Source organism: Hordeum vulgare, chromosome 3H (assembly GCF_904849725.1).
Source record: "Hordeum vulgare subsp. vulgare chromosome 3H, MorexV3_pseudomolecules_assembly, whole genome shotgun sequence".
Lineage (NCBI taxonomy): Eukaryota > Viridiplantae > Streptophyta > Magnoliopsida > Poales > Poaceae > Hordeum > Hordeum vulgare.
The window spans coordinates 406,458,938-406,469,400 of NC_058520.1; the positions used below are offsets into that span (position 1 = coordinate 406,458,938).

Consider the following 10,463-nt stretch of genomic DNA (forward strand, 5'->3'; position numbering starts at 1 on the left):
TAGCAAAGAACCAGAAAATCCCACCGAATCGGGGTCAGGAACAAGCTGGCATGATCTAATAAGAGCAATAAACAGATCTTGTCTTTGTGACTGATTTTAGCGAGAAGAGGTCGCCCTCCTGGCTCCGGCCCGTCCTTGTCGGCCTCGACGGGCCCCGCAGAGACGCAGGCCGTCGAGCGAGGACCGGCGACTGGCGTGGCTTGGACGGGCGGAGGGGATCGGGATCGAACCCCTCGCGCACTTGGTAATGTGGCTGCATCGAACCCACGTTGCCCGTTGCTCAGACCCGTGCACTACGCTTCCCATCGCCCGCTCGCTGCAGTCTGCATGCGGAGCACCCCGGTCGACGACACAATGCGCTGCGGGGAACTGATCAAGACCCCGCCAAGACGCCATCATCCGGTGGCCGCACTTCTACTTGAGACGTTAAGATCGCTCAAAGTTTTTCCACCCAGGTCAAACGAGAAAACTTCCCTGACCTTTTTTTTCAGAGACTTGGTAAATGTTACTGTAATGAAGTGATGGCTTATTTAGCAGCAGGATTTTGACAGTCCAGCATACTACGAATTCTTGACACAAAACTAATAAACGTTTTCATGAATACAGCCCAATAGTTAACTCCATATTTATATATCTCGTATATCAGTCAATTAGTAATAACCTTAAGGATGAGCGTACGCTGGCATGGCAAATGATACATGCAAAACAAAAGAGGGAACAAAATACAATGTCGAAATATGTATTAAATGGAAAAGGAGAACAAGAGAATCACCAAAGCCACATTACCTGATTGGAATATGAATTCAGTCCGCCAAACTTATGTTTGTTGCATCTTTAGCCTCTGTCGGTATTCCAATAGGATGCTAAAATATAAGGAACAAAAAGTGTTTCTACCTCTCCCAATGACAATAGGATACACAGGCCACGAGCTATTTGACTACCTCCTTATTGTTTGTATTGAGCACTATTTATGATACATTAAAGAAATTGGAAATAATTGTCTAATGATGTTCACAGATAAAATACAACTTATATATTGACTGACAATGAACTTTTTGGTAATCAAATTTACAGACAAAATGGAAGGCGGGGACGGTTGTGAGTGCGGATGTAGCGGACCAGATCATCGCTGTTGTTCTTGTGGTAATCAATTGTGTCACTCAGCTGCTTGATAGCTTCTCTTTTCTCCTGTACTCTAGCTGCTAGCTCGTCGTCTTTTTCTTCAATTATCTTCTCAAGTCGAACAATCTTCTCAGCTGACTCAGTAGCACTCTTAATCATTTCTGACATTTCCTTTTCTTTCTTTCTCAATCCAATAGCCAGATCTTCGTTTTCCTTGAGCAGTTCTTTCTGCTCAGCAAGATAATTGTGTAACATGTTCTGAAGGACACTAAACTCTCCACCACAAGCAGATAAGCGGTGAATGAGGCACGTAATGCTTTGGCTGGAGTGTGATTCGAGCTCATCCAATTGATTTTTCAATTTAGAGACCACTGACGCGGCGCTGTCTTTAATTTGCACAAAAGTTTCTTCCAGCAAGCTAATCCTTCCAGAGAACAGCTGTATTTGTTCTTCAAGATGCACGATCTCTGTTTTTGATGTTTCCACTGCCATCACATAGCTGTCTTCTTTGCATTTGCTCTCCGCTTCGGCAACTTCAAGCTTCTGCTTGGCTAGCTTGAGCTGAAATTCAAGTTCTTGGACATGCTTTTGCAGCTCTGCGTTATCCTTACTTATACAAAACTTTTCCTCTTCCAAATGGCGATGCTTGTCCAAAATTTCTGCATTTTTCTCCTCTAGTTGGTTTATCTGCTCAATATGATTTTTCTTGACTACCTCAAGCTGAGATGCCTCTGTGGACACATCATCATATGCATGATGGAGTCTCTGAAAGTTGCTACCAATATCTTTGAGGCTCTGCTCGAGATCAGCAAGTTTTGTGGCCTGATCTGAAACTTTCTGTTGAACTCTATCTTCAAATTCATTCATGGACGACAAATTTTCCATGCATATTGTAACCATATCTTTCAGATCCCCCTCCACCTTGGCCTTCTGAGATGACAATACATCGATTATCTTCTCCAAATCTTTCGCATTACTATTCATTTCATTAACTTGACATGCCGCCTCAGCCTGAACTCTCTCTAGTTTCTCATGCAAGTTAGAAACTTTTAGTATTGCCTCTTCGAACTGTTGTTCCAAGCTGGAATTGTTTTCCAGCTGAACTGAAAGTTCCTCCTTCAGCTGTGCTATCTCACTTTCAAGATTCTTGATAGAAGACTCTGACTGTTTTAGTTGTGTTAATAATGTATCCTTCTCTTCTTGTGCCACCTCAATCTTCCTCTGTGACTCAGCCTCAACTTCTTCTAATTTCTGGGTCAAGGCACATTTGCTCTGTTGTGATTCATCATTTGCATTCTGCAGAGCTGAAATGCTCTGACTTTGCTTTTCTAGCTCTCTCTCAAAGTTCCTCACAGAAGCTTGAGACTGATGTAACTCTGACAGAACTGTTTCTTTCTCTTCACGAAGTGCTAGAATATCCCCCTGCAGATTGGTCCTTGATTCCTCAAACTGTTTGTTCAAGCTGGAGTTGTTTTCTAGCTGAATTGAAAGATCTTCCTTCAACCGAGTTATCTCACATTCAAGGTTCTTGATAGAAAACTCTGACTGCTTTAGTTGGGTTAAAACCGTATCCTTCTCTTCTTGTGTCACTTTAATCTTCTTCTGTAACTCAACCTTGACTTCGTTGAATTGTTCGGTAAGGGCACAGATGTTCTTCTTTAAGTCATCATTAGCTTGCTGCAAAACTGAAACACTCACGCTTCGCTTTTCTAACTCTGTCTCCAAGTTCCCAATGGAAGCATGAGACTGGTGTAACTCCGATAGGGCTGTTTCCTTCTGCTCACTTAGTGTTACAATCTCCTCAGACAAGCTGCTCCTTGATTCCTCCAATTGCTTGTTCAAGCTAGCATTTCTATTCTTCATTTCTTCATTAGCTAGATGCGAGATCAAAATTTGCTCTCGTCCTTGATCTAACTCAATTCTTAGATTCTTGATGGAAGCCTCGGACTGCTGCAACTCCGACAGGTTTTTTTTCTTCTCGTCTTGGAGTACTATAATTTCAGCGTCGTGGCTAACCATGGCATCTTCGAATTGTTTCTTCAGGTTACAGTTAATCTTCTGCAGATCTTCATTGGCAAGCTGTAGAATATTGTTTTGTTCTATTTGCTGCTCTAACTTGCGTTCAAGGGTCTTGACTGAAGTGTTTGACTGCTGCAAATCATCAACGGCTTGTTGCTTTTCTCCTTGTAACAGAATGATCTCCGCCTGTAGATTTGTCTTAGCTTCTTCCAGCTGCCTATCCAAGCTAGAATTTTTCTCCTGCAGTTCTTCAGTAGCTTGCTGGAAAAGTGAAATTTGGTTCTGTTTTAGTTCTATCTCGCTCTGGAGGTTTTTGACGTAAGCCTCCGACTGCTCTAACTGAGCAACTGCTGCATGTTTCTCCTCCTCGTGTACTGTAACTTCATTATACATATCATCCTTTGCTTCTCTGAGGCCTTCAATGGCCTCCTGAAGACTTGAAATTTGTTGGTTTTGCTGTTGAAACTTTATTTCAAGATCAATACTAGAAGCAACAGCTTCATTCTTTTCTCCCAGCACTGCTGCAAGCTCATTATGCAGATTTGAATTCACCAACACCAGGTCTTCATTATCCTTCTGCATAACTGAAATCCTCTTAAGTTGTTGTTCGAACTCATCTTCAAGTTTCTTCAAAGAAGCTTCTAACTGCTTTAGCTCTGATGCCGCAGAATTCTTTTCTTTCAGTAGCTCTGCAATATTATCACTCAGTGCAAGTTTTGTTGATTCCATTTCCTTTGCTAGTTCCTTGATGGTACATTGTGCCTTCTCCAACTCATTCAAACACTTGGAATGTGCTGATACTAGTCTTAATTTTTCTTCCTCTGCAGCTCCACGTTCCTTGTTCAGATTGTTCATTAGTTCCTCTCTCTCCACTGTCATACCATCTATCTCCACCCCTAAACGTTGAAGCTTGCTTTCCAGTAAACTGTTTTCTGCAATCAAGGAGTCATTTTTAGCTTCTGTTTCAGCAAGAGTTGCCCTCAGTTCGGAAAACTTGATATCCACATTCTTCCCATTTTCTTTCAGGTTATCACATTCCACTGACAGCATCAAGTTCTCATCCTTGGATTTTTGGATTTCTGATAACAAGGTCTGCACTTCTTTCTCAGCTAAGTGGGCCTTCTCTAGTTGGGATGTCAAGGAGTTGCATTTCTCCACTGTATCTTGCAGCTGATTGCTCATATCTTCCCTCTTGTTCTCCAGGTCTACAATTAAAATCTTCAGGTCATCCCTCTCGTTTTCAGTAGTCTGCTTCTCGCCAGATAACGTCCTCATCTCATTCTCCATGACTGTTGATTTCTTCAGGGATTCTGCTGCCTCCTTCTCTGCACCTTCAACCAACAATTTTAGATGTTCGTTCTCTGATGACAAATTTGCAACGTCTGAACTAGTAGTTTCTTTGTCCGTTATTGCTTTTTCTAATAGCTTCTTCAGTTCAGATATTTCCTTCGTTTTTTCTTCTGCATTTTGTTTCAGCTTCTGAATTTCTGCTTCCATACTTTGCTTTTCACCTTGATGCTCTCTAGCAAGCTTCTGCATCCAGCCATTTTCTTCATTTAGTGCATCTAATTTCTGACTTGGAATGTCAGTGTCTGATCTGTCTCCTTCCGAGTCTGAATCGGACGAATCTGAACCAGTGGAACTGTGACCAACATTTTCTAGTTTACTGATTAGATCTTTGCAGTGCTTGTGAAGGTGCTGATAGTCTTCATGGAAGCCCTTTACAAGGGAGGACAGTTTTGATTTCTTGAAGGTATTTCCAGAATCATCTGGTTCGCTTTCAGCCAGCTCACTCTCCTCTCCTATCATTCGCAAAATGTGCTCCACATTCTCATCAACACCTGAGGAAATAACAAAACAACTAAACTTTATTCAAATAATAAATGGTAGAAGCAAGAGTAATGTTTTCTAGAACTCGAAAGTGCTCGGATAACCAGGCAAAATATAAACTAAATCAGTACTATATCAACACTCAACAGGCTACTCTATTTATGGAAAATAATTGGATGAATGGAGAAAATGCGATTGGTGGTTCCTCTACAGTCTAGAACACAAAAAAGTGCATGATAATTGATATGAGTTGCATATTAGTCAAGAGAATACCCTTTTTGTTCTCCAAGAAATGTTTGGACTTTCTATTTTTGTGTTTCTTCGTCATGCTGGACTGCTGAAGGTCACTATATCCACAACCTTCTCTCCTGGACGGCAGATGACTCGAGGATGAACTGTGCAAGAACGAAAAAAGCAATTAATTCACAACTCATCCGGTAGTACAATTGTCACAAGAGGGACCATTTAATATGTGTAACTAATCAAGATTTTAAAGAGCTCCAACCCCGATCACTTGCGAACGATCTCCCCCTGCCCGAGGCATCGCGCGTCGATGATTACCCCATCTTCATCCAGGAGGACCAGTCAGTGAGCCTCAGACCGGACGTAGAGGATCCCCACATTCGACAGTGTGCGCTAAGATATGGATATGCCTGTCAGTATAGCATCTCGATGCCAGCTGACACATCCAATCCAAGAACACATACATGATGTATATAGCAGCCAGCGACTACTCGGCTAGCTACTTATCATTTTCCTAAACTACTGTGCTACTTGCTTATTGCTTTGTCCATGGTTTGAATCTATGGGTTTAGTCCATAGGATCCTGAAAGGATCGGGTTCCACTATCAATGAGATAGCGGAACAAAAAACAAGAAAAAAGGGTCATGGCGCAAGTAAAACTAAAGTAAGCAAGAGGTCATGTCCATCTCATACAACCTGCTTACTAGGCTATGCCACATGCACCGCTAACATTGCCTAGATGAAGAGTCTAAACGAGTCTATGGTTTTAGTTTATATCAGGAAAAAAGGAATATATGGTTTAGTCCATAAGTGAGAAACAGCTTGGATTGGGTTGGGTGGAAAAGGCATGCAATTTGGTTTAGTCTGGATGCCAGCTTATTTGTTTTGTTTTGTTTTGGTTTGGTTCGGTTCTGTTGCTGGAGGCGTGACGCTAGAGGTTTACTGATCTGAGCACTGCTGCTTGTTTCTGTGGCTCCTTTTTCAGTTATTTTTCTCTTCTCTGTGTGCTCTGGTGATGTTCCTCCTGATTGTTGTACCTCTCCCCTCCCCTTGTAATAAAGCATATAAGCAGAGCTCCTGCTGTTGTCGTCAAATAAAGAACAGTCTGGGCTGGGTTCAGTTTGGCTGTCGAACTATTCCCAGGTTTATCTACATCATAGATGGCCCTCCTCCAACAATACCCAAAGTCGTATACAACCATTTTTCCGATTCAACTCGTGCGGAAACTTCTCCGCTACTAGTCCGGTAACAAGAGCAGCCGACCCGCATCTAGATAGACTGTACAATAGAGAGTGAACAGATCAAGAAACGTACCGAACGGGAAACTACAGCTGCATCCTTTACTCTGTATCTCCCGCCTCTTGTTGAACTCGAACTGCTAAGATCTGAGAGAAAACAATAACCAAAGAGCAAGCATGGTCAGGTACCGCGCATGGACTGCAGCCACGCAGATCGGAACAGGGGGAGCAAACTGAAGAAGGAGAGCTGGAAACCGAGCGGAAGAGAAACGGAACAAAAGGAGTTACCGGAAGGGGTGAAGACTGAAGCGGTTGCTCGATCGCCACAGAAGCAAGCCGCGGCCACAGGCTCTCTCTCTCTCTCTCTCTCTCCACTGGGGGCAGCCGATGTGTGGGCAGAGTTAGAAACGTACTGCAGGCGGCCTCGCAGGGAGCGAGTGAACAGCGATCGATTCGTTCTCTTTGAGCTGCCTCGGCCCTTGGGCGTCTGGCTGGAGCTGAAGGCCCTCCGGGTCTGCGCCTTATTACGGGATCGCCACCGAACCCGAACGCCGCTCCCGCCAATTCGAACGCACCTTTGCGGCCACATGGCGGCAGAGGCCCACGAGCCACGAGGCAGCGCGGTCTGTCTGAGCTGGCGGGGGCGTGGGACTGGGAGCCAGCCAATCCAAAGCCGCGGAAGCAAACAAAAACGAAGGTGAGGAATTCGTGGTGGCCGGTGGGGGATGACGAGGACGGACGGCCCTCCTGCTACTACTGTGCCGCAGGTGGTGCCCTGCCTTTGTTCTTGTTGGCTTGTGAGCCATCTTGTCTCCTCCACGACGAATCTTTTGTGGCTGAGCTCCGGTAGATCCAACAGTTAGCCGGTACGAGAACGAGAACGGGGCGTTAGGTTTACGATTAGTTCGTGCGAGAACGGGGTGTTACGTTTGGTCTGTTAACTAGTAAACTTGTACGTGCATTTGCACGTCTTGACTAAAATCATGTTGTATTATAAAACATAAATATTTCTATCATAATATAGAATAACACTTTTGGGAATTTGAAATTTGATGCGAAGTGTGTAAAATTCCTAATTCTCGAGTCATAAAGACGAGTTGATTGTTACATGAACCAACATTTTCCTTATTCAAATAGGGTGATCGCAGTTCACAATCGAACCCCTCTCAAGTTGTACATTTTTTTAGGAGAAGCAAAGCTTTATAAATTAACGGTGCTTAGGCAAATTGCCCGTCGCACACGCAGCCACATTGGCTGGTACATCCGACTCCCACATTACACAATGAGAAGGTTCACACACATCCCCAAGAGTAGCGAGTTCATGAGCAACATTATTCGTACTACGTCTACAAAATGAAATAACATGCTTGAAGAACCAAAGCTTTAGCTGAAGCTTGATGTCCTCAATGACAGCCGAGTAAGTAGATGAGTCTGTCTTCCATATGTCTAGAGCATCACATAAGAGTTGTGAATCAGTCTCAAATACCACTGGATCATTCCCATGTCGGCTGCAAAAGGCACAGCTTGTGCTATGGCATGGACCTCTGTAGCAAAGGCATCTTGAACATTCTCCTATCGTCAAACTCGTGCTCAGATGATGTTTCCATAGGAAGCTCTTGCCACAACGCCCCAGCCCGCATGCATGTCATGAGGCACAAAGGACCATCCACGTTGATTTTGATCATATCATTATTTGGCGGTCGCCACTTCTCCATGTACTTCTTTGCTAGCGCTGAATTGTAGATTTGATTGTACTATAGTACACAGCAGCGTGTGCATCTCGCTAGCTTCATCGTCGAGATTCGCAATTTGCCCTCCCTTAGCTTGTTACGACTGCTCCACCACAGCCGCCAAAAGGTTAGAATGTGCAACCATTTACTCTCATTCAGACTCCAGAGGTAGTCTAGCATTGCATGTACTGGTGTGTTTGCTCAAAATCCATCTGTTCTTTCTCAAGGGCTAGCTCCCTCCGGATTTCTTTCACCACCTTGCATTTGAAGAATAAGTGTGCCCCATCCTCATGGGCGCGGCTATAGAAGTAGCATGTAGCTGTACATCGGGACGTGCATGCCTTTGGATTTGTCTGACTACCCTTGCTTCGATACCCCCACAACATCATTTGTTGCGCCGCTCCACATGTTGTCAACATTCCTAATTCCTACACTCACATAATAACTTGTTATTCAGGGCATAAAGTTGTCGTTGTGTCCACAATTGAATTAAATTTGAGGTATAATATTTCCAATCAAGAAAAAAAAAACATCTTCAGTACATAGCTTCATCATGTAGCAAGACGTAAACTATTAACATTGTTCTCGATGGGTTAGCTAATAAAATTTAATATAGTAGGTCTAAGCGTGTGATCCACGCGGAACCATTCTTTCAGCCAATCAACATTGTTTCAAAGCAAAAAAAATTGGCATATGAAAGAACACATCAACGCAGAGCCATGACGGGTTGTATTTGCATAATAATACTGACAAACTTTGCAAACACGTATCAAAAGTACAATCATGAACCATGGTCCATATATATAATAATGACTGAATTAAGATGAGGAGCATTATAACAGGTGGAGATAATTGACCTTAAATCTCTTACATATGATCATGTCTTCTCTAAATGTAGGTCATGGCCGAGAAGCAAGCCGGATCTGGATATTAAGTAGCTAAAGGCAGAAACTTATCCACCTCTTCATATTTAAACAACATATTTCTATAAGATGGTAGTATATATGTATATGCAGTGAACAGGGCCCAAAACTAAGGATTAGGAAGGGAATCAATATTCATATATGTGAAGATACATGTCTGTGTATGCGAGAGAGGAATACTCCCTTTGTACCAAAATATTCGTAGTTTTAGTAGGCTAACCTAGCCTACTAAAACTACAAATATTTCGGTACAGAGGGAGTAGTAAATCAGAGATATAAATGATGTATCTGGATGTGCAGGTTTCTGTATGTGACTGGCCAGGGCGTGGTATATCAGGTTGCGGAGTTGCTCAAACATCTCCCTAGTGTTCACATCACATAATGTTTTGTGGAGTTGCTCAAACATCTCCCTAGTGTTCACATCACATAATGTTTGCCATGCAATCTGAATGTACTAACACAACCAAACAAAAGCTAGGGCACTATGCCTCATTGAGTCCCGTATGTTTGATTCACACATCCCGTGAAGCTACCCCCCTTCTCGCCCAGCTGCCGCGAGCACTGCATTCTTTGCCTTGCTTTCCCTGTCTGCAGACCCGCTGCATGTGCACAGAGGGATCTACTTGCACCCACCCACTATACTCTCAGCGTCATCCAGCAACGTCGTGTCCGCCACCACAATCCCATCCTCGTCGAGGAAGATTGGGCCTGTCCGGAAACATAAGAAATATTCAAAACCTAGACGAACTCGAAGTTGTTCCCAGCGAAGCATCAAGTAAGAACGGCTAGATGTTTATCACCTTTTCCAACCCAATGAAACTGATATTATAACGCATTACACATGCTATCAAAGAAACTGATGAGAACAATAGTACATTTCCTCTTACCGCAGATCAACTCCAACAATAGCACATGCACATATAAGAGATCCAAATATCGATGATAGGTTCATGCATAAAGCAAGAAAATTTGAAAATATACCAGAATCTTATTAACTGATCCTAATTCCATGTGAAGTTGCCTAGGAAAATTATCAGCAAAGGACCAAGGTGGACAAAAAACAACAATAATAGATATTGCTTGAAGGTAAGTAATAAAAATGAAATCCTAGTGGGTACAAGTATTTTGAATAAGGGACCCGCTACACGTCCACCGGCCGGGTCGTGAGCCATTAGATTTCCTGTATCGAGTGAGGGAAGCATGGCTCACAACTGCAACATAGGTCTTGTTGCAGAATTATTTTTGTAACACGGGTCTTATTGCAGAATTATTTCTGCAATATAGGCCTTGTTACAAAATTATTTTTGTAACATAGGTCTTGTTGCAGAACTTTTTTGTAACAAATGTCTTGGTGTAGA

General features: G+C 43.1%; 1 protein-coding gene across 2 annotated transcripts; it reads right to left on the reverse strand.

The window, feature by feature from the left end:
• Nucleotides 1–848: 848 nt before the first annotated feature.
• On the reverse strand, nucleotides 849–6,948 carry LOC123444004 (myosin-2 heavy chain-like). 2 transcript variants are annotated; one of them, XM_045120599.1, is made up of 4 exons: nucleotides 6,741–6,948; nucleotides 6,529–6,599; nucleotides 5,245–5,366; nucleotides 849–4,982 (listed from the first exon to the last, which is right to left on the reverse strand). In XM_045120599.1, exons 3-4 carry the CDS (start codon nucleotides 5,297–5,299, stop codon nucleotides 1,069–1,071), a joined length of 3,969 nt encoding a protein of 1,322 aa, XP_044976534.1. In that variant the 5' UTR covers nucleotides 5,300–5,366; nucleotides 6,529–6,599; nucleotides 6,741–6,948; the 3' UTR covers nucleotides 849–1,068. The 2 variants fall into 2 exon arrangements, with proteins under 2 accessions (XP_044976534.1, XP_044976535.1); XM_045120600.1 differs by lacking the exons at nucleotides 6,529–6,599; nucleotides 6,741–6,948 and adding an exon at nucleotides 5,477–5,701.
• Nucleotides 6,949–10,463: the final 3,515 nt, after the last annotated feature.

Coding starts and splice junctions, on each gene's coding strand:
- LOC123444004 (XM_045120599.1), bottom strand. CDS start 5,299: ATGACGAAGAAACACAAAAATAGAAAGTCCAAACATTTCTTGGAGAAC. Junction 4,983..5,244: donor TTTCTTGGAGAACAAAAAGG/GTATTCTCTTGA, acceptor TTATTTCCTCAG/GTGTTGATGAGAATGTGGAG.